General features: G+C 50.3%; 1 protein-coding gene across 1 annotated transcript in view; it reads right to left on the minus strand.

The window, feature by feature from the left end:
* Nucleotides 1-20,000: 20,000 nt before the first annotated feature.
* Nucleotides 20,001-23,952, minus strand: part of LOC118786908 (transcription factor IIIB 90 kDa subunit-like) — a 57,404-nt gene continuing 53,452 nt past the window's right edge. The window contains exons 16-18 of the mRNA XM_036542261.1: nucleotides 22,869-22,920; nucleotides 20,599-20,752; nucleotides 20,001-20,236 (exon numbers count right to left, since the gene is read on the minus strand). Coding sequence (XP_036398154.1) covers nucleotides 20,199-20,236; nucleotides 20,599-20,752; nucleotides 22,869-22,920 — 244 coding nt within the window. The 3' untranslated portion in view covers nucleotides 20,001-20,198. The remainder of the gene's footprint in view (nucleotides 20,237-20,598; nucleotides 20,753-22,868; nucleotides 22,921-23,952) is intronic.

The following is a 23,952-nucleotide window of genomic DNA, read 5'->3' on the forward strand; positions in this document are numbered from 1 at the left end:
GTTGCGTCTCCCCAACAATCGCCCAGAGTTGAGGCAACCCTTGAAGACCCCAGCTCCCAATTTACCCTACTGATGTGAGTATGTATATGTGTGTATTTCTGTTTGTGTGTGTGTGTGTGTGTGTGTGTGTGTGTGTGTGTGTGTGTGTGTGTGTGTGTGTGTGTGTGTGTGTGTATGTGTGCGTGTGTGTGTGTGTGTGTATGTGTGTGTGTGTATGTGTGTGTGTGTGTATGTGTGTGTGTGTGTGTGCGTGTGTGTGTGTGTGTGTGTGTATGTGTGTGTATGTGTGTGTGTGGGTCCGTGTGTGTGTGTATGTGTGTGTTATGGCCAGGAGAGGACCCCATCTTAGCTACTCTCCCGTGAGGGAGATGACTACAGCAGATGTTTGCTTCTCTGCCAGCTCCAGCCAGCCCCTGGCACCTGCTGTCTGAGAAAGCAATAAGGAGGCTTCAGCTCCCTTTCTCCCAGCCTGAACAGGCCTATTGTACCAGGGCTGATAAGGCTCTGCGGCCTTTAAGTTCCTGCACTCAGAGCCGAACAACTTCCATGCGACCAACAGGAGTTTACAGATAAACGTAATCAGGGAAGCGTTTACGGCGGGGCCCCCTTTTCGGAAGACGGACCCTCGGACTGAGCGGGAGCCCTCTCCCCTCAGCACACGCTGTTCTTCAGCACCGCGGGATATTTAACGAGGACGGGGAGGAGAGGCGCGCCCCCAGCGCCCGACGTGTGCGAGCCAGCCTCTTCATCCCGGCACATGTCCCGTGGGAACCGTCAGACCAACAAGCGGCAGCGGCGGGAAAAAGTGAACCGTGAAATCGTCCTCTCCGCTCACAGCAGATTCACTGTGGCGGTGTGCGCCTGACTCAACTCAACGCGCACCACACCTCTGCTAAATTAAGAAGCAGCTGGCCTGAGATGTGATGCATGCGCATACCTGCATCCCAGAGGCCAACACTGTGAGATTAAAGTTGTACAGATGTCTACACAGCCAGTAATAAAGCATAACACCTACATATTGGAGAATATATCCTCTGAAATATACATACATACATACATATATGTATATGCATGTACATACATATATGTATATGCATGTACAGTACATATATCCACACACACAAAGTCCTCTTGAAGGTCAACCTTGAAAACAGGACTTAAAGGGGTCCACTTAACAGAAAACCTGTTAAGAGGGGAGATGAACAAAAATATACACAAAGTTTTAGCTTCCTTATGCATCACAGTATAAAATAGCATATAGCCAAAACTCCAGTATTGCAGGTCTTTCAGTCATAAAGACGTTGGTCAGAGGACCAATAGCTGAAAATTGAGTTAGATATGCATTAAGTATTCAGGTATTTTGGTGCTAGTATACTGTTTAAAAATGTCCTCATTTTTCTCCAGTTCCTCAGTTGCTTCCCATACCCTTGTGAGCCTGGAAGGGCTTGATCCAACAGAAGTGGGTCACTCTGGTCTCACCGGGCTCCTCTTAGTCCATTCTCATCCTCTCCCTCCAGAACCTGGCAGCTGTCTGCTCGGGAGCCAGTCTCCCCTGCCAAATCCAGCCCAGTGTAATTAGAAATTAATTGCAGCCTCTTGCAAAAAATGTTTGCTGAAGACTTTTTGCCAGCTGTTTTCTCTTCCCGGCAAAAGCCGGCAAACATAGAGTTTACCTCAGAGGGGCAAGCGAGACCCATCGCCAGGCCTGATGTACCCGCCGAAATGCCATCCGAGCTGTTTGATTGCAGCTTTAGAGACCGCTCAGCTGCGCATCTTCTCTGAAACCAAATAAAAGACAAAATAAACACACATGGTGAAGAGAGCTGGGCGAGAAAGGCAGGGTGAGGATAAAACTCTTTACAGAGGCACAGGAGGACAGGGACGCGTGCCAGCCGGAAGGTGATGCGGTCGCGTCCCGCCGGCCGTGTAAGGATGTCCATTCCCGCCGTGCGGTCCTGCAGCTGGGAGCTCTGTCTTCGGCGGCGTTGGGGTGGGGGGGTGGAGCATCACCCCGGGCGCCCCTGACGGCCGGCGAGGGGGACGGCGTCAGCTCGCTTGGTCCTTTGGAGCCCGCCGCGGCGCCCGTGCCCTCACCCTTCTCTCCGTGTGCCAGCTCCCAAGTCGGCGGTGGAACCACAACAGATGGCTGTGAGTGAATGTGTTTACTTCCACACTGTTCCCAACAAAATGAGCAGATGTCTTCATTACTGTCTGCGGAATAATAATGAAGAGCCCAGCTGATGAAAAAACATACTGGGGCCCTGCTGGAAAATGTCCCGAGTACAACTTTTCATAGGGGGAGGGTGTGAGGAGGGCATACATGCTGCTTTCTGCCTCCCTGATTTTTCTCAAAACTGAGCTTGGGATGAGGTACGAGAGCTGTCATCCCCGCGCGCCCTGTCCCGGACTCAGCTCGGACGGGAACTGACAGTGCAGCTCACAAACAGGGGTCTGACCTCACTGTGGCCTCCGCTCCCCTTCCTGCAGTTTTTGCATTGTGTTCCTGTGTACAGGCACTGTTTTACCCAACCGCATGAGACAGTCTGTACTCACAGAGCTGCCCTCAGGAGGGTGCCTGACAGCCCTACAGCACAGCTCTCTGCTGGATTGTTCACAGTTTGCTGCTACGGACCTTATTCTCCCTCGCGAACGGGCGTGATCGGAAGTGATACGTGATGACCTCACTTGCATGTTTCTCATCCAAAAGGCAGGGGGGTTCGCACTCCCACACTTACTTTCCAGATTCAGTCCTGCTCACAAAACACTTCTAGCAATCTTCCCATCACGCACCCACTCCCCTACACAGCCTCACAGTACATAAGCAATGAAGAGCAGCGGGGGCAGATGGAAGACCACAGGACTCCCTTCACACTCCCTGAGCTGAAGATTTCGAAGGGGGGTGTCGGATCCTGGCCCTCGCCCCCCTGAGGGAGGCCTCCGAACTCCTCCCTCTGCATTAGCGGCTCCTCGGATGATCCCTTTCATCCCTCCCTAACACTTCCTGATTTTATTAGCGCTAATGGAGGAGCAGGAGCTGACAGGCTCAGGTGCCGCGCTCACAGGGCTGGGTGCAAACAGCAGCACACTCCAAGACCCCACTGCAGGCACTTCTCCCGCCTCTGAGCCTGGGTCACTTTTTTTTTTTTTTTTAAAGGCACTGCATCCATTTTTTATAAACTGTCCCCTCGCCGCCCTCGCGCCTGACGGTATGCGTTTTGACGTTTGCCTTCTGCAGACAATGCGGGGAAGTGGCGGCCGCGGCTCTTTCTCACTCGGCCGCGCGGGGAAACCATCTGGTGTCTGCCATTCTCCCTGCGTTTCTCCTCTCGCCACGACCATGAGAGGAGACCTTAATACGCCGCCGCGTCTGCTCCAGGTGAACGACAATTAAACGCACACGGTGGCACAGAAACCCATTTCGTCTTGGATAAGCAGATCCGTTTCAGGCGATCCACAAACCCTGCATGATGTTTGGCGGAAAGCCGTAAATATGAAGACCTACCACAAAATGACATCCAAGCAAATTCCTGTTAATATAAGATGGAATATATGGGAGTATCATGAATTATTCTCTCACTGTTTCAGCTAATCATAACTTTAGACAACAGCCATGACCTTGGGAGGCATAATTAGTGGTGATTTCAATAGGACCAATTATTGAGGCCATTTCCTCGACGAATATGTCGGTGACTGATACATATTGGTGGCTGTCACTCATCTTTAATACCGCAAGCCCTCCTGACCTGTGCTGATTAATATTCCAGCTCAGTTATGCATATGTGGGTTAGTCTATGCAGATATGGTGTGACAGAGACAGAGACTTTGGCTGCTGAAACCTTCAAGCGCGTGTTAAAATGGTTGTGCAAATAACCTGACTTTTCTCTGCTCTCATTCTGTTTTTCCCTGTAATCTTTCACCCTGTATGTGGAGCAACTTTTAATTGAGGTCACATATGATACCTGCTAATTAGAGGCTAAAAATAAACAGTGGATTAGTTGAGCGACACTACCAAGTATAGGTTAAGACAAACAGTCTATGAGGAAATGAGTGACCGTACATACTGTCATCGTGCAAACAGATCGTCACGGCTGGTAACAGAGAATCAGTTCCAATGTTGTTTACTGCAACATTCTAGACACAGTCTAGAACTCCAATTCATTGCCAGTCATTTCCTTCCTCATTGACTTGCACCAGTTAAGTGCGCATTCTCACCTGTGGGAAAGTTGAAATTACGCATTTCTCCTTCGGTAAAACAGATGGTGGCCCGGTTATTGTTTTGGGTCTTTGAAAGCAGCATCGACAGGAGGGTACACTCCATTTTAAAAGAGGTCCAGGTTCCTTTTCAATCGGAGCGGGCTGTGAAAGCGAGGCATGCTCTCTGTCTCATTGCCCCACAGGGTTCCCGGGCCATCTGTGGTTCTGGCCTGCTGCGGTTCCGCTTACATAACCACTCCCCCCCCCCCCCCCCCCGTCCGTCTGTCTGCTGCACACTGCTATCATGTTTCCTGTGAAGTGACAGACTCTGTGTCTGTTCCTTCAGAAAACCCGCACATCCAAACAGACCTGACATTCCCTTTCAGGTACAGCTACTAGTGATAGGTGGCTCTTTTAAAATTTGACCATTAAAATCATTGGACCAACATAAAGGCTGGGAAGAGCCTTTTATGAATTGTGGACCAGCACTTTAATGGAGTTTTAAAATGCTGGAAGGGACCCGGTCAACTTACAGTGAACGGTGTTTAAATCAATGTCGACTCATTAAGGTGAGTCCTGACAAAAGTATCTCCCGCCACATTAGGGCCTGACCCTACCATGCAGGACCAGCCTGGCGGCAAAGCACTCTGAGATGCAGAGCACTCTCTCCAGCCCTCCTCTCAAAAATGACTCACTAGCCCACTTAATTGGGCTGCAGAGTGAGCTCTCCTGTTGGAATCCGGAGCGCTGGAATGCAAAGCAGAGAAAGGATTTTGGCAACTGTAAGCTGCCAGACAAAAACTTGCTAAAACATTCAATGGAATACTGAATGTAGTCAGACACCCACAAGCATGCGCACACACACACACGAAATATATACATGCACAGAGAGATAGAGAGACAGAGAGAGAGTGATGTGATGGGATGTGAAATATAATACTGCAATACTTGACAGTCAATCAAGTTACCTAGACAGATACAATTGTGTCAGATTCCGATTTCATCCCTGTTTATATACGAGTCCCATTTCCATTGTTTTAAAGATGAGTCATGTCAGATTACTCTTTAGAGAGAAATCACTCTGCCACCCCCTTCCCCCCCACCCCCCCACTCAGTCCTATTGTCACACTTCCTGCATCAGGGCACAGGCGGACCACTGCACCCCACAGACCCCCTCACTGAACTCCCAGCGCCACGCAGGAACACTACAGCAGCCCAGGGCACCCTTCAGTAAAGAGAGGAAAAGCTACTTCCTCCAGGGCACTGCGCTGTTGCTTTGATAACATCACCCTATAAACGGAAGCCCCACACCATCTCTAAAGCACCCAGCTGAATGGATGAAGGATTGATTATTTCTACCCACAGCCTCGACAGAGAGAATGCTGGGATATGTAGCTCCCGCACCCACACGCTAGCTGTGCTGGGGACAGTTTATGCAGTCAGTTGCAGCCAAAGGCAAAGTGAGCCCGGAGCCAGTGGAAGAGCCGTGCTTCCCAGGCCTCGTGCTGGCAGGGGCGGGCAGTGCTGGGGGGGCGGGGTGGGCAGCGCCAGCCTCTGAGATAGGCCATGAGGGGGTGTTTGGCAGCCACTGCGGGCCTCTCTCTCTCTCTCTATCTTTGTCACGGACCATGCCCACCCGCTCTGCTATGAGAAATGACTCAGGCTTTTTTTCTGCCCTTCCCTTCATTCTCACCCAGCGTTTCCCTCCCGGGACAGCAGAGCAGAAAAACACCGGACCCATCCGCAGCAGAGCCGATCCGATGCACATGTGAGCGGGCGCGTGATTTACGGGGAGGGAGGACACCGCGGCCCTGTTTACTGATGGCTCGCTGGGTGATTTATGGGGTCCGGGGCCCATTGAGGACGGACGCGTGTCTAATCGGGCCAGGATGCAGCTGCGGACGGGCCCGGCCGCGGGGAAGGAGGTGCGCTGCTCTCCGAGGCGCGAGCTGGGAGAGGGCTGTCTGCGGGGCTCCCAGCTGGACAGCTGTCTGCGGCTGAGTTCCCGCACGCTCCCCTGGGCAGATGCACCAGGAGAGCGGCTAGATGTGTGTGTGTGTGTGTGTGTGTGTGTGTGTGTGTAATGCAGCAAGGCGAAAGTTGGCACAGCGGTGGATAGATGGGCTATTTTTCTTTACGCCACATAAAGCTGTCCCATGATCCTCCTTGTGGCTGATTCCAACAGACAAATGAGTTCAAATCTTGCAGCTACAGGCCTGCTCTCCAAATTCTCCCAGCATGCAGCTCACATGGTGCATGACAGGACGCCATGGTGCCCACAGAGTTAGACTACTCTTCTGGTCTACACAATGAAGGAACAGTGAACACAGAGATTTCCGGACCAGCTGTAGATTCTTTACATTGAATTTAGGTTACAGATTTACACACAGAACAAAACACTCACAAAACATTCCAAAAATGTGTGAAAAAGGTTTCAGAGGTTTTCAGCTGCAGCTGGTTGTCTGTGCACGGCATGAAGACTGGGTTTGATTACATTTAATTACACGACTGGTGCGACCGGTTCTTCTGTAACTTTGAAATCCAATGAGTTTAACAGTACTGAAGCACTTCATGTATCATTAACAATGTACAATCCAAAACATTTTTTTTAAATCCCTTTCACAAAAGCTTTAACAAGTTATACTGTAATGTCACTTCACAAATTCTAACATTTAGATAGTAGACTATACAGTGTATCTTATTTATTTAAGAATACACAAGGGGTTTCACACGTTCTCAGAACATGTTTTCAAAAGCATTAAATTACTGTTTTTCCTAAATGGATACATAAAAGAACCATAGGACTTATCATAGCAGCTTTCCAGGGTAATCCTCTGAGGTCCTAATCCCTCAGAGGCCTAGACCAAAGTAGTATTTTTTTAAATGAGTGACTGATATAACAGCCATATCATTTCAGAGGGAGACTTACTCTACTGCTTGCTCCCTGTACTCTGCAAATTAATAGGACAGATGGTCATATTCAAAAAGACACGGAGGTCACATGAGCTTATATGTTAATCCCAGCATGCATCAGGGCAAAGAGAGGTGAGTGACAACCATAACAGTGCACTGTGGTAGGAGTGGAGGCACACAGGACACCGTAAATTCCCTTTCGCCCGTGAGACCTGGGTCTCTGTGCTCATTGCCCTAGCACGCCCCTCCCTTCCCAGGATGCCCCTCTTCCTTATCCTGCAGTCTGACATCTGTTTCCTCACCCTGCCTGTTTAAAGCATGACCCCGGAATTCCCTCTGACCCTGTGGCCCCCAGAGTGTCCCCCAGCACCACCTCTCCCGCCCCCACGGACACACACATACACACACCGACTCAGGTGCACACGGCGACCCCCCAGATTCCCACCCCGAGAACCCGCACGGATGCCAAAAAAGCAGAGCCTGGCGATCCGAGATCATTTTGTCTTAAAAGGGCCTCCCGCTGCAGGGACTGTGGAGGGAAAATGAAACCCTCCATGACATCCTTAATGAGCAGAATGAGCGAATTTGGAACAGAACATTGATGTAGCACGCCAATCTGCTGGCGGTTTTGGCTAAGACCTGATGTGAGGATTTATCAAATCTCTGAAAAAGTCATTCTCAATAAATGAAATACAGTGAATGATCCATTGTGACATTAGATCCAGAACACACACACACACACACACACACACACACACACAAATACTCTGCTCAGAGAATTTATTCAAACAACTGGCTTCAAACACAGAGGTGCTGAGCACTATTACCCTGTTGTCAGCACAGGACCATAACAAGCCCATCTCCAGTGTCTCACTGAGAAATGGACCCAGAGATGGAGGAGTGATAAAGCCGACGCGGTCTGTTAATCTGTTTAGATCTAGTGTGTGTGTCTCTGTCTTCTCTCACAAGCTCCCGGGCGCTGTCAAGCTCTCTAAGGTCCAAGTCTGTAATTAAGAGCTATCTTTTTCATGTGGGGTAAGTATTCACCTGCTTTTAAATTACAAGCCTCCAAAATGAGACACGACCGCCAGTTCAAAGGGTCATGCCTTTCTGACCTTTGGCCCTCCGCAGTGCCCTGCTGAGTCTGTGTGTTTCACTCACACACAGTTTCACTGTGAGCGTGACAATCACACACAGAGGGACAGTGCCAGGGACATGCACTTCAGATGCTTTGGGACAGAGCCGCGGGTTCAGGGACGCGCACAGAGAACCAGCTGGGGTGCGGGTTTGGATCTGATTACTCCCGCGGACCGCTGTTAATCAGGGTAGCCTGACAAAGGAGCTGCGCGCAGACCCCAGGGGTAATTTCGGCTGATGGGGGTCAGTAATCCCTTAATGAATTCAATTACAGATATGCGACCATATATCAAAATACGCACGAGGCCTGCCAGCGAGCTAATTTGGGGAGGCAGAAACAAATATCTCCCTCCCCCCAGATGCTTATGGAGATGAGCGAGCAGCTGAATGGGGGGGATTTGCGTTGTGTATCGGAGGATGAACGCTGTCCTTACCGCGGCCGCTGTCATAATTCCATCCCCTCCGCATCTGGGGAGAGGAGCTGGCTCCAGAGACAGGCTGTGCGTGAGTGTAAATGTGTGTGTGTGTGTGTGTGTGTGTGTGTAAGCCAGGCTAAGAGAGATTTCTGCCTGCTGCTGTCTCACTGACAGTGCACTCCACAGGCAGCACACACAAGGTACAGCAAAGGGATGCCCTAGTGTTTGCACATCCATTTGTACATTTTCTCCAAGCTTCCAGCACACTACCACTAACAGCACCCTACGTCTGTAAGTTCCAAGCTATTAGGGTGCAAGTGAGCCCTGAATCCAACAGACGATTAAAGGCCGATTGCACAGTCAACAAGGGTGATTAAACTACCGAAACTGTCAAGGTTGACAATATATTGTTTACTTGAGGAAGGCATGCATGAAATCAGTTTGAATGAAATCAAGGGAAATTGCCTGAATGTTCAGTGAAGGTGTTTTTTGTTTTACTTTGTTGAGGCCGTGAGGCATCTCCTTGCGCTGAGACACAGAGGTGCGGTTTGGCCTCCGGGAGCCGACGTTTCCACACGTGCGCTGGAGCGAGGAGGACAGCAGGCAGCTACACAGTCACTCAGCCCGGAGAAGAGTCCACTCCGCTGCCAGGGGAGGCGTGTTTACCTCCGAGGAGCTGAGCTCTGCCGTCTGGCTCGAGCGGACTGTTGATTTATGGCAAACGACAGAGCGAGGTCCCGGAGAAGCGTGTGGGATACCCCCCTCTCCTCCTGACCCTGCAGATTTGGAGCCCGGCCCCTCTTGCCCCTCTCTTGCCCCACCCCCTCGGGCAGACCGGGCCAGGATCGCAGTGAGGAGGGGGGGGAGGGGTTGATGTATGGACATGTTTAACACCTCCCCAGCACGGGAGGATTTTGTCTGTCCCATCATTCCCCTGGCTCTCCTCCCACTGGTTTGCCTCGGGGTCCGTCTGCCTGCCAGGATGCTCATCCCCTTCCCTCTGCTCCTGGGGAAATGGTAAACTTTATCTCTGCTGAAGGAACAGCTTGCTGGCCACATTCATCCTGGGCTTCAAGGTTGTGAAGAAGACCTTTGCTTCATTCGCTAGTCATTTATCCCGATCCTTGGATTGCAGTTCTAATCCATCAATCATAACATTAGTTGCCCCATAGACTAGGGAACATGTACTCGCTTTATTCTAAGCAAATACAAACAATCCTACACAACATAGAATTCATTCATACTGCAGGTTGCAAACTATGAGACACAACTCCACCATATCCCAACACTGAGCACCCCTGTTGCCCTTACAACAAGAGATTGATGGCCCTCCCAATACAGTGCTATTCCCAGTATACAATTTAGGACCACTTTAGTATAAAATCCGCACCTCGCCCCCCCTGCCTCGCTGCTCTGGGCGCGATGACAGACTGCTCCTGGGACACAAAGGTCCTTCAGAAACCCTCCTTCCATTCCTCATTGTAACGCTCAATCACCTGAGAAAACAAGTGGAATATGGAATGGCCTGAAAAAGAAAACACACTGACTCCTTCCTACGAAGCAATGCTTTTAGCCATGTCAAAGGCTTTAATTTACCTCCCTTTAACTGAGAGCTTAATGTGCTGGAACGCTTGTAAAAGTCAGGGAAAAAAAAAATGAAAGAAAAACAATTGGCTTGGCTGGCAGTGGTCTTTCCCACTCAGAGTCATTCAGGCTTGTGCTTGTCTCTGAAGGGAAAAAAAAACTGAATCTGCAGTCAAGCCCCTGGGTCTTGTGTCCCATTCTGGGGACCACAACGTCTAAGCAGACAGCACTTCACTTACGCACATGTAACTGCTGCCCCGGCATATACGATTTCAGAGACATTAGTAACAAAATATGATACTTTCCTGAAAATAAAAGCAGAGGTGTGTATGAATCCAGACAGTGTTTCAGTATCAAAGGCCCATGCCGAAACTTATTATTAATCCCAAGCTTTTGAAGGAGTGTAAGTCAATACAGAGGCGACGTAAAAAAAAACACCAAACACCGAAGAATGAGAAACCACCGAACGTGACCAAAGCAACATAAAATTAAATTATCCTTAAGGGGAGCCACTGGAGCCTCCAAAGATATTCAATTAACCCAAGATAATAATAATAAAAAAAAAAAAAACCTTGAGTAATTTTTCCACTGAGACGCAGACCCACTGGGACAAAGAGAGCGATAATTAATAGGCAAGGTACAGACGGGTATTAATCAGCCTCCGATCATGTCTGGCGGGAGAGGGGACTGGTAAAAATGGCCCCCCTTATGGCAGGGGGTTCCACACATCAATCAGCGCGCGGCGGCCCTTTGTGCATGCGCCCGCGGAAGGGGGGACAGGTCAGTGGTGAGGCAGCCACGACGCCCACTAATAGATCACCTCCAATCGGGCTTAAGCCCAATTACAGGAGCGCTCCTCATCCAGCTGAGCTTCAATCACACTTCATCTGCGGGGTGATGATACCCGCTGTCACATTAATAACCCTAAATGGGCTTCTGCTGCACTCGCACGCGGTGGGTTTTTACCAGCGTACCAACGCCGGCGTCTCGGCCCGGCTCATAAACACTTGTCAAGCTGAAGCCGTCAAAGGAAAAATGACAATCATGAAAATTTCATTGGAACATAAGGAGGGGGGGCAGGGCTTTGGGTTTCACGCATTTGGTGGCAGCTGGAGGATCAGGAGTGACCCTAACAACAGGTGTGGGCCTGAACAGTCAGGTGTATAAATTTAAAGAATCACTAGAGTGCAATCCTGTATCACCGCTGCTTCTCACAGCATATGATGCCGCCCAGAAGACAGATTATAGATGTGCAGCGGCCAATCAGGTTAAACAGATGCGCAGACGGCCGCGGCGAGACCATTCTGCATGACAGCTGTCAGCTCGGCGCCGCCATTCTGACTGACAGCCCCTGTTGCGGGGTTTGCAGTCATCCCACGCATCCCGCCAAAGCCGAACGCGCTGCAAGCAGAGCACCTGAACTCGGTCAACACAGCGTCTTTGTTGGGCACCGTTTCACCGGATTTTACCAATCGCCCGCTTCTCTGGAGGAGGGCCTTCATTCAGCCTGCCTCTCAGGCGCCGGCGCTGTCTGAAAAACACAAACATTCTCAGAGCACATCAGGCCGGATCAAACTCAAAGCCTCAAGGAGAAGGCCGACGCATTTCAGCTGGTAGCCGAAATATAATTTCACACTTAAAATGAATCTGTCAGCAAACAGATGCCGAAGATAAATGGACCGACACAGTCTTCACAAATAAAGGTAAAAATCTATGTTGGCGTCCGAAATTACCAATGTTGTTTTTCACGCTCTGCTCCCCTAACTTGGATTTGACATTTCTGATACCCAATAATGCGCAGTGAAGAGTGAAGCCTGGGCGTGCAATTAGCATGAAGAGACGGAGCCGAGAGGCAGCTGATCTCTGCTCCTGCCGCACTGAAGTTTATTACTCCTCCTAATAAAACGTGTTTCGGGCCGGAGTTATAGCTGTGACCTGCTCTGCCCTCTCCCAGTGAGAGAGTATCGTGAAAGCGCAATTAGCCCAACTGTTGACCACACAGAGCCATTTATCAGTTCACTTCTTGCCTCGTACCTGAAACGAATGGCTGACAGAAACAGCTGTTTCAAATAACTTTTCATGAAGCAGACTGGAAACAAATGAGGGTTTGATCTGCCGAGCGTTGTAACGGGTGCAGAGCAACCTTGTTTAAATGTGCAGCTTTCACAATTCAGTCAACAAAAGCCCTGTGGTTTTTTTTTAATTAATGATCTGAACCACACTGGATCTTTTGTCTGAACCTGCGCGCAGATAAAACTGTCTGCATTGTGCACTTTATCTCTGACTTCATCTGTTGCAGGTTCCCATTTAGTGGAACAAAAGCCTTCGACAGCCACAGCAGCTCTGCAATTACATCTGAAGAGCCCGACACACCTGCAGCAAAGGGGCTGTGCAGGGCCATTATCTGGGAGTGGCACCTGGTGACCTCCGACCCCTGGCCGACTGGGCTCCTTGGTGTGGCCGCTGTGTTTACCGTGTCAGGAAGCAGATGATATCTCCACCTCGGAGCTGGGACAGGATGGGAGGGGCGTTCTGTGTCACTATCTCCTATCTGCCTTACGCCAGAGACTTCTGGGAGACTTCTGAGGTGAGAGCAGGGCTGCTGAGGGGAGCCCTTTTCCTGCTTACCACGCACAATGGCTGGAAGCCCATTGTTGTTTTAAGGATCAAGGCTGTTTGCCTTCCCCTGTTCAGGATCCCTGTCAGTTTCTCTAAGAACAAACAGTTTGTGTCTGTTGCTTTTTGGAGGGAATGGAAGTTGATTTTTTTTAAACAACAGATCTATGTAGAAGATAATTAACGAAAATGAGCTACTTAAAACAGCATGGCAGCATCCCCCACTATGACACTATGAAGTGACATGCTAATGCTAACTGACAAACCACAGTACCCTGGCTAACTCATGGGAAGAGCATGGGTTGAATATATAGGAATATATGAGCAATACGAATATAGCATTCATGACTAAAAGCAGATAGGCCTGGATTGGATTACTGATTCTTACCTAGAGAAGAGCCCCTCCTAAACAGACAGTAGATTAAGAGAGAGGTGAATGGGTGCCCTCAAGGTCTCTCCAGTCTTCAGGAGCTCTTCATTCCCTACAGCACTCCCTCATTTACAGCTCAGAATGAGGGTGGGGGAGGTGCCTGCCAAGACCTGCTGCGTCTCCCACACACAGCATTAAGCTCGGGAATGCTCACAAAGCCGGACCGAGACGGACCGCCACCGGGGACATGCGGGACGCGCTCTCAGGTCACACTCAATGACATCCATCTCTTCAGGGGACGGTCCTATCTGCTGCGCCCAGATTAAATAGGGTTACAGTCCCACCACCAGTCTCCTGCCTCTCACTGTCTCCATCACTTACCTGCGATCCATCTCTGTCAAGCACAGGAGGAGTCAGCAAAGTCCACTCAGTTCCCCTAACAGCTCTCTACCCTCGACATCTCTATCTATTTTCTGTCGGGCAACGGGCGTAATACATATTCACAACAGACCAAAGCTATCATTGGAAACACAACACACACCCCCCGCAGCGGTTTGGCTCGGTGTGGAGCAGAGATTAAAGAGAGGAGGTGGGAGGGTCCTTCACAGCGAGGCTCCTGAGGGATGATGGGAAGGGGAAAAGTGCTGATGCAGGGGGGGGCAGGGAGGGATAGGGGCAGGAGGGATTGTTTGGAGAGTTTCTGTGAGAGCGTGGCCTTGGAGGGGCGGGGGGGGATGCAGCAAGGTGCCTTTCAGCCTGTTGCCGCCGGCGTGGATTCTGCTCCGCCGTTAAACCACGGCTGTCAGGCTGTGCTGACCGCGGGCCATGCTGCCTGCGTGTGTGCCCCCCCCCCCCCCCACCTCAGACATGAGCGGGGGAGGGGGCGGGGGGGCGGCAAGAGACGGCTTTTGAATCGGGGGGGGGGGGGGGTGATATATCCATTCACACCTCAGCTTCACACAGTGCAGCCGGAAGCTGCCTTCTCCCCCTCATCTCGCTCGCTCCCGTCTTGAAAGGACCCCGGTGAGCGAATCTCCAAATGTCCCAGAGCAAGTTTACGGAAGGTTGCAGATCTTTCAGCTCCTTTGGAAATGTCTCCACCTCACTCTTATTTATGGCTGCCTGTGTAAAAATACCTGTTCAGTTACTGTATTTTTTAATGAGCACAGGAACTCTCTTCTTTCAAACAAAAAGACAAAAGGAAACATGTAACAGCAGACAGTAATCTCTGTTCATTTCTTATCTTCACAATCAGCACTCAACACAAGACCAACAAGATTCTGCACAAATAATTACATATTATTGTCCAACTGCAATAAAGACAAATAATTACTTTTTTATTGCCCATTATTCAAGGGAGAGACTGACAGCTATCTCTATGGAAGAGTGACATTAGATGTCACACCAGCTGGTAATGCTGAAGGCCAGCTCTTCCACTGCCTGCATGTCTGTCCCAGGGACACTGACACTGGCCTATCTGACTGCCTCCACTTCAGATAGATGATGATGTTGATTCCTAAATGCACTTTATTAGACAGCAGCATATGCCTCTGTGCATTTTAACCAACACGGAAAACACTCCAGGAATAGCCATGTTCCATGTGCAAGAAACGTCACAGATTTCAGGGGATGCCTTAGGAAATTGAAGCTGCTCTTCGTGTCCAGAACATGCAGGGGGGACCCGGCTCTCATGACAGCATTGTGCATCGGGATGCTCTTCTTACGCGACCGAGCGCACCCAGAAATAGCCCCGACAACACCGCTGCCCCAGCGCTCATCGCTAATGACCCCTGTTAGCCTCAGCGCATACCAGCCAACAGCACTGCATGTTAGCGATAGCAAGCCCTCCTCTAGTGAAGTGACACCGAGAGGGGAGGGGAGGGGAGGGGGGGCACAGGTCCCCTCCAGCCAGACACCACCACAAGCTCGCCTTCAGAGTGACGAGTGTCACGGCGGGGAGCGGGGGGGGGTGACGCTGTTAACATGCCCTGACCCGGGGGGGCGGAGGGGGGCCCTTGCACCCTCACCTGAACTGGGCGAAGGTCACGGGATCCGCTCAGAGGCGCTGAGGTCACTGAAGCGTGTCATTCAGTATAAATCAGAGGCTGCCCCCCTTTAGCCAGAGCCGTTTTCTCTTCCAGCTCACAGACCTCGGTGCTCCGAGGCCCTTGGTCTCTCTGAATAACTGAAGGGCACGAGGCAAAGTCAAAGCCTGCTTTCAGGACAGAGAGAGAGAGAGGCAGGAGAGAGGGTCAGAAAACTGACAGTGATCCTTTTACCTGTATTACGAATGAGTGACAGTTCAGTTAAACTGGAAACCGTGCACTGGGCGACCGTGCCTGAGATTAAGCCTTTTCACATTGGCGGGGAAAGAGAGGGCCTCAGCATTTCAGCGCTTTGAAGACCATAACCTGATATCGCCCACAAAAAAGGATACCTCAAAAACCATCTCTGAACACACCCTATCAGTTACAGGCGTAATTAAAAGGAGGGGACGAAAAAATCCGAGGCTGAATAGCAGATAGAGCGATAATGTCGTTACGTGGCCAGACATTTTCGGTGTTGGGTTTCCCACCGTTTGATCCGGGGGGCGTAGGAAACGTGACCCCCCTTTCATGGCGCGCATTAGCTTCCTACACACCTCAGCCAGGCTCTGACACTGGATAGTGTTGAAAATGAGGGAGAGCAGAAACCTGCTCCAGTAAGATGCCCCCAAAAATAAATAGGCCATTACAGCCCAAATGCTTTTCAAATTGAATTTCGAATTTTTCCATTTGGAGAATCGCGGCTGGGCTGCTTTTAGTCACGAGGTAATCTCATCCTGAAGACAGAGGCTCCTGTTCCACTCAGCTTAATATGCTTCAGTCCTTATCAAAGTGCTTTGAAACCTCATTTTTTGAATCTTTAAATATCTAATCAGTCCTCCAATCGTTAACACCTGGGAAGTGTAGTTTTTGGGTCTTAGAAAAGAGCAGTGACATGCCTGCCGTTTTGTGGTTGTAATGGCTATGTGCAAATTGAAAGCATGATATTCGAGAGCCTTATTAGAAGCTCAATGATTATGGTGAGAAATGTTATAGCTGCTGCTTTAATGGCGAGGGGGGCGGGAGTCTGGCAGCAAAGCAAGCCTCACGATGAAAGGTGCTAAGGCATGAACGATAATGGTGACATCACAGGCCTCTTCTCTCGGTCCAGCTTAATCACCGTCATGCGGATGAGACACTGGCTGAGGCGCAAAACAGGTGGAGGGAGACAACCTGCCATCTGCTGCCTCTCTCTCACACACACACACACACACACACACACACACACACACACCTGGGGGCTTTTGGCAGCTCCGCGATTGGGGCGGTGGAGCCAGTGGGGCAGGAGGTTCTTCTTTCGCTCTCGCTGCGGCGGTCCCGATATGACGGATTTGAATGACATACGAAAGCCGTGTCTAGGGCTTCCACTCCATGACAGGTTAAGACACGGGGAGCGGGCGTAAACAGCAATCATCCGCAGAACTAAACACAGGGTGTCTGAGGTGACGTGCGCGTTGATGACCTAAATTACACACTGCTCCCCGCGAGGTCTATGGTGTAATTGCGGGCTGCGATGGGCCTCGTGTATTTTTGTTCCTCTGACAGACGCGCTGAGCAGGGAGAAGGGCAGCTCCGCGGAGTAGCTGACAGGGGGACCGGACACTAGGACCACACTCAAAGACCACAGGATCGACACTCAGCTAACACACAGCCTCTGGTTCCTTCATGAAGTTACTTTCCCCTAATTAGCCCCAGTGAGTCTGAGCTACACATACGTGTCATGGTATAAACAATATAGTGTTAATTGCCAGGATGGGTCAGCCGGAGCTAACCATGTAAACAAATGAAAGATGGAATATTTGAAATTAGATGCCCTAATTAGATGGTTTTCTGTTTAAGTGGAGGGTGATGTGTGTACGGGCAGCAGAAACTAGAAGATCGTACAGGAATGCTCTCTTGGTTTAAATGATTAGCAGAGGAGCAATATCTTCTCCAATGACTGTTTTTCCTTAGCGGAGCCCCTGCAGGTGACATGGAGGTGACAGAGAGAGCATTCAGAGAGAGCCTAAGGGGGGGTGCTGCCCAATCACTTCCTCCAGAGGACCGAATGGAAGAGGGCCACTGAGGGGAGAACACAGGTCTGGCACACAGAGGCCTTCGCTTTGATGTGAACCGACACTGCATGCTTCCTCATGCATTTAAACTGACCCATGACCAAACCTCACCTCGTGAACTCTGACATTCACCCTCTCCCCAATAAAGGATGTGCTCCTCTTCTCAGGACAGAAGATGGTGTACACCTGTGTGTGTGTGTATGGGTATATGTGTGTGTGTGAGTGAGTGTGTTTGTGAGACGTGCAGTCTCGGCTCTTGCTGTCACACGGAAAAGCAGAGAGGGAGAAGATTATTGTCAGGATTACGTCTCTGTGTTCGGAAATGTCGGAGCCACAAAGAGACGCGCGTTCTCACGCCTCGGAAGCGAAATGACAGCGCGGACCTGCGAAACAGAAGCGTTTTCCCGAGATGTCAGCGCTGCATGAATAACAATCCAGCTCCGGCGTGTGGAATAATACATAATTTAGCCGGGCAGCGGCGCGGCAGCGATTCGCGCGGGTGAGAAGCCCTCGCCCGTATGCCTTCCTTCCCTCCATCCCCGTTACCATGAAATCAACACAGGCCGCAAAGCTGCTTTAATTGCCTGTCATTCCCCATCAAAGGGGCTGGGGATACAAAAGCATCCCTTGTCGAACGTTAAGTCTGTGAGGCCGTTGAACAGGTGGGGCGCTGATCCTCGTGGAGATGCACACCCCCCGCACCTGCTCCCTGCGTCCCACACGGAAACCACCGGAACGGCGGGCCGCCCCTGCACGCAGCTGGCCGTTTGAGAGTGACAGTGGGGGGGGGGGGGCGACACCTCTCTATGTATTATGTATTTCACTACAGAGGCGAGAAACACTGCAAAACTAAATAACCAGGCAAAACAAGACAGGCAGGTCTCAAGGCGTCTGAAATTGTTTTGAGAAGGAGCGTTCTGAACAGCAAACGAATTTTGCAGTCCTGCCACACTTTGCAAAGCTGTCCCAATTTCTGAAAACAACACACACACACAAAAAGAATACTTCCCAAGGTCTCCTGTTGAAATTGATCTTTATTGAAATGGTGATGGCAAATGTCACTGGCTACATGGTTGACACAGGCAGCAGCTGGCAAGAAACGGACGACTGGTTTCCTAGGACTAGTTGCTTTGTGTGGTGTAGTGGTGTGTAGTTGTGGCATTCAACATACAAAACAAAGACACATTATCTGATCTATTACAACCTTTCTTTTCCAAAAAAAAAAACACATCTCACCCCTGCATGACAAAAATTGAGGGGTAAGATATATAATTTTTTTAAAAATTGCCAAACATTCTTATGGAATGGAGATGATAGCATAATATATACATACAACAGTCACACAAACTGAACAGAGTGTGCCATAGACTTCTCCGTTCTCACAGGTGTATATACAGATTATAAACACTGTGCAATCCCTGCCTCTGCAAATAGGTGATCTGCTCAATACAAAAATAAGACAGGCACAAAAAAATATTTCAAGTCTAAGCATACTTTTATGATCAAATAAATAACTCTTGCAAGAGCAATTTGAGAAGACAAGGAGGAACAAAACAGGAAGATGCCTGTGACAGTTTCCCCAGCGCTAACGCTTAAAGCACTGGCTCAGTTCCAATGGGTAAGCAGTGTGTGGGAGCTGCCACTGAGACATCTGTAAATAAATAAAACTCCTCATCACGGTGCAACACTCTACAGGCTTACGAAGTTAAGGCTACATCACGCTTTGGTTTAAAAGTCAGCTTTACCAGGGGGGTTCAGAACCTGCCTTCATAACTGTGCGAATTATCAAAGTTAGGCCTGTGAGGGACAGGAATGCTTACTGTGAGCCCTAAATATGCAGGAGAACTTTAAAAAGTGGTTATGAAGAGCCTGCACAGCCAGGGGAAGACCCTTGCAGATGAGATTTTTTTGGGGGGGGGGGGGTGGAGTGGGCGTTGGATGAGCACATTGTGGGGGAGGAACAGGGCCGGCAGGGGCCACGTCGGGGCTCTGTCCTATTACAGTTTTGGAGGACTACGCTTCATGGGCCTGACAAGGTGACCCGGGGAAAAAAGAGATTCCACACCACTGTAATAAATACAGCACCGGCGGGGAGAACGGAGACAGAGTGGATGACAGACCGTCCCGTCTGCAGCGGTTAGCCACATGCACAAGACTCAGCTTCTTCAAGGCCTTACCATCCTCCTGTGACTATAAATACAGAAGAGTGGATATATAACTTCCATCACACTCCCATCCGATACCCTCCTTTTCCGAATTCAAGGCGACTGTCCCAATGTGTGGGTGACAGAGCTAACAAATCCCGCTCCCCGTCAGCCGCACAGGAGCCAGACACGTCGATCCGTCACTCTCTCTCAGCGGCGAGGTCCGCGGCGAGCGCTCAGACAGCGACACTCGCCGTGCAGTGATAGGTTATTCATCATCTCCGCCTCCCTGACACGGCGAGTCTTAATCACTGCTGACTCTTATTTATTCATGTATTTGCGCTCGCTCTCTGCTGATTAACGCTGGCGGAGTGCCGGTTCTTCGCGGGTGCTGGTGGGAATTTGTCCCCGCCAATGAGGTTTGGTGGCCCCCATTGCATAACCCCGTCCCTCCCACACCCCCCCCCCCTTCCTTCCTGAGGCTCCGCCCCAAGGAGGCCCCGCCCCTGGATTTAGCGCAGGCTCCACAGGGGGCCCTCCCACACCTGTCCAAAAGCACACAGGTTCCACGCTGTCTCTATGTTCCCATCCAAACGGCAGACTCTCAGCTCCGGGTCAAAGGGCGCGACCGGCTGCGCTGTTGGGCGGGCTGCGTTCACCTGTCCGCAGTCCACCGAAACCCCGCGCTAGAAACCATCATCGTCGTCCAAGTCACACCCGTAATCTGAAAACATGAAAAACAGGTCAACATCTGAGTGCTGCACTAAACGCAATGACTAACTTTGATGTGGTGGAACGGTGTTTCGCTCTAGAGGCCTGGATCATGTGACTAGATTTCACAACTGTTTGTCTTTACCTGCCACACAGACATAAACATGACAATTATGTTGCTATTTCAAATGCATGGTGTATCCAGGGGCACACATCTGTCTATACACACTCACCATCACATAGTGTCACATTTTGTTCATTCAGACACCAATGTTCGTTTACTTAATGGCAGCAATACTAAGCTCTCCTCTACTCCATTTCAAACACAGTACAACAGAGGGCCTCGTTCAGGGGAGGTGAGGTGACATCACTGACCGTTGCCTCCTATCAGCTGCATGGCACTGACGCAGGGCTCTTCCTCCTCGTCCTCCTCTTCCTCCAACACCTCCTCGTACACCACCGGCCCGCTCTCCACCACAATCGGCTGAGAGGGGCCAGAGGGCTCGGCCTTGGCGCTGCTGGGGGCGGCCTGGTGAATAGGGACACAGCAGAGTCAACCCCAGCCTCCCTCCACTTGTTCTGATTGGCTGCGGACTACAGATTGCGGCTGACACAATCAAGCATCAACACGCAATCACAGTCCCTACAAGTTCCTCCACATGTAGTTACAACAGACATATAATTAACATATTATTTACAAAGAGCATTTAGCTTTTGCTTTTCTTCATAAGTGGCTGCCTCTATTGGTTTATATCTAGCACAGCCTCTGACTACCAAATCTATATGTGAAACCATCTATCGTGAGAAGATGTGAAGTGAAGAGCGTTTGTGAATATACTCATGCAGAGAAATTCTCATTTGCATAAACGGTCTCTGAGTGAAACGCATGGAGGTGGGTGAGCGCTGCGGTGGGAGAGAGCCGTGTGCAGGACTGTGAGAGACTGGAGTGAGCTGCACTCAGTTCACAGCGTGAGCCGTTTGGCCTCCTGCAGCTCTCTCTGCGAGAGACGTCTCAGACCGCCCCCTCCGACACGTCCAACGCATGGCCTTCTGAGCGAGCTCTCCGCGCTGCGCCGCCAGAGGAGAAGCAGAGATAATTAACTACCACGTACGGGAAAAAAAAAAAAATCCTCCAAACTAATTAAAGAACGACCTCCCTTTAATTATCGGGGCAATTTCAGGAGCCGTCGCTGTCAGGCCGAGAGGAGCGGGCCTAATGACGAGCGATCAGGAGGTGTGCGGGCGCCCCGTTGGACGGGACCTCCCATCGGCCTCGTGGCCGGCCACGCACAGCACTCATTACAACTCTATTTACTGTTAATCTGAAGGAATCTGTTAAATGGACCCAGCGCACTCCCAAGATACGTGCAGCTTCTGACGACACCACGCTCAATTAACTGAACTGATTCAAACAAATAAACTGAGTCAGATCCAATTCCAACACTGAGGCACGAGAACAGGGAGAGAGTGCCATCTGATCCAGGCTGAAACTCCAGGCTACCTTTCGGCCAAAACCACAGAATTCGGGACCTCGGGGGCTCCCGAGGCCAACTGCCGCCTTCGCCGGAGAGATTCAAAGAGAGGTTTGTTTTTGCTTCTTTTCAAAAAAGGAAAAAAAAAAACTGCCAAGCAACAGCGAAGCATACATTTCTTTTTTGTTCTCTTTCAGGAATAAAGGCAACATTATGTAACATGGACTTGCTCCTCATTCAGCTCCAGCCAATCAGAAAAGCCTTTTTTTCAGTGCTCAGGAGGTGGTGAGAGGTTGCCTAGCAACACACCGGTTGACCCCAGCCCCTCATGGCAGTGTTTTCTTCCTGGTAGATGTGCTGTGAAGCCCTATTCAGGACTGCCAGCACCACAGGAACATAGCACAGCACAGACCTGCTCTGTGCTCCTAGGACTAACACTACCTCACTGCAAAACACACATGCTCTCCACTCCTCTAACACTACCTCACTGCAACACACACACGCTCTCCACTCCTCTAACACTACCTCACTGCAAAACACACACACGCTCTCCACTCCTCTAACACTACCTCACTGCAACACACACACTCTCCGCACTCCTCTAACACTACCTCACTGCAAAACACACACGCTCTCCACTCCTCTAACACTACCTCACTGCAACACACACACACTCTCCACTCCTCTAACACTACCTCACTGCAACACACACACTCTCCCCACTCCTCTAACACTACCTCACTGCAACACACACACTCTCCCCACTCCTCTAACACTACCTCACTGCAACACACAGCAATGTTGCATTGAAAGACTGTGCTTTTTCCACAGGAAATTCAGCTGGTACTAATCTGAATATTCTAATGCTTGAGGTTCCAGTGAGATAATAAGAGGTGCTGGTAGCAGATAAGAAAATCTAGCTATAATACTTGTTCATTGAACATTTTTTTACATTTTGGTCATGATGAATTCAGGGGTCTTTGCTGACATTCTAGAGCTGGTTCATAACTATTGCAGGAATTCGGTATGGATATGAATAATTCCTCTTTCACCTATAATAGAGATCACCTGTGCACTTGTGTTGAGGGGCTAGCTACAGCCGGTCGATAGACCTGCACTGCGTGAACACTTAAAAGGACAGAGAGACAACAGCTTTTCTGTGGCAGAGCTCACCTGCTCAACAGCAAGCTTCTTCGTGGGCTGAGCAGATATCAAGGGCCGTAACCTGAGGAAGAGAGAAGGAGGAGAGGAAGAGAAATAAAAATGACAGCCTCCACTGTGTGAATCACGGAGGACATCTTCACCTCTCCGTCTCTACTTCAAACAGCAAACAATTCTGGTGCACTTCAGGACGCCCTCCCTCCCCCGATGCATTTTTTTTTTCTAATATTAACAAAACAACAACTAATCTAAAACCATAATTTCTGGGTCTGAAGAAAGCCTTCAGCACCGACCTAGCACTGGAGCGCTTGACTTAAGTCTGCCAGAAACTGTCAACATACATGAAAGCCTCCCATTAGGGAGGCAGCATTAAAAGTGCAGCAGTCCTAAAAGATAAAAGGAAATTACTATCAAATGCAGACCCAGAGGTATTTCCATGCTGCCCGTGTCCGAGCGGCGCTCATTAGGCGGGGAACATGCCCCGGAACAAGGCGCTCGCGGGGCCCGGGGCCGCACGGAGAGGGCCGCGGATACATGGGCTGTCCAATCAGCGTCTCCCGTCACCTCATACGGGGGCCCTCGAGCCCAGCCTGACAGGTAAGGCACGCCGCGCATATGGGGCCTGCACGCGTACGACACGCCTGTTTCTTTTTACCTACAAAAATTCTCTATATAATGACTGACATCTACGGGAAGATGTTTTTTTGTTTTTGTGAAAATAATGAAAGAGGTAGGGACAAAACAACTCGTGCGCGAGACAAAAGGCGTGATTCGGGAGGCGAGAGATCTCCAACGGTTCAAATTAGCGTCTCTCGCTCTCAGGCTCCCCCGGCGAGGTCTCCCCGGAGACCCGCTGTAAGTGCTTTACACACCGATAAGAGAAACTGCATTTAATTAATCTCCTTAGGAGAAGGAATGTGTTCGGCACGCGGGGGCTTCTCCTCTTCCTTTGTCAGACCTCATTAGAAAAACATCCAGCATTAGCCATCTGCCGGGGGCCCGGGCGGACACGGCTCTCCCGCCAGCCGCCGCTGTGGAGACGGCCACGTTGGCCCTGCCACCGGACGATAAAACCGATAAAAACGTCACTTGGTGA

Source organism: Megalops cyprinoides, chromosome 12, assembly GCF_013368585.1.
Source record: "Megalops cyprinoides isolate fMegCyp1 chromosome 12, fMegCyp1.pri, whole genome shotgun sequence".
In the NCBI taxonomy this organism is placed as follows: Eukaryota; Metazoa; Chordata; class Actinopteri; order Elopiformes; family Megalopidae; genus Megalops; species Megalops cyprinoides.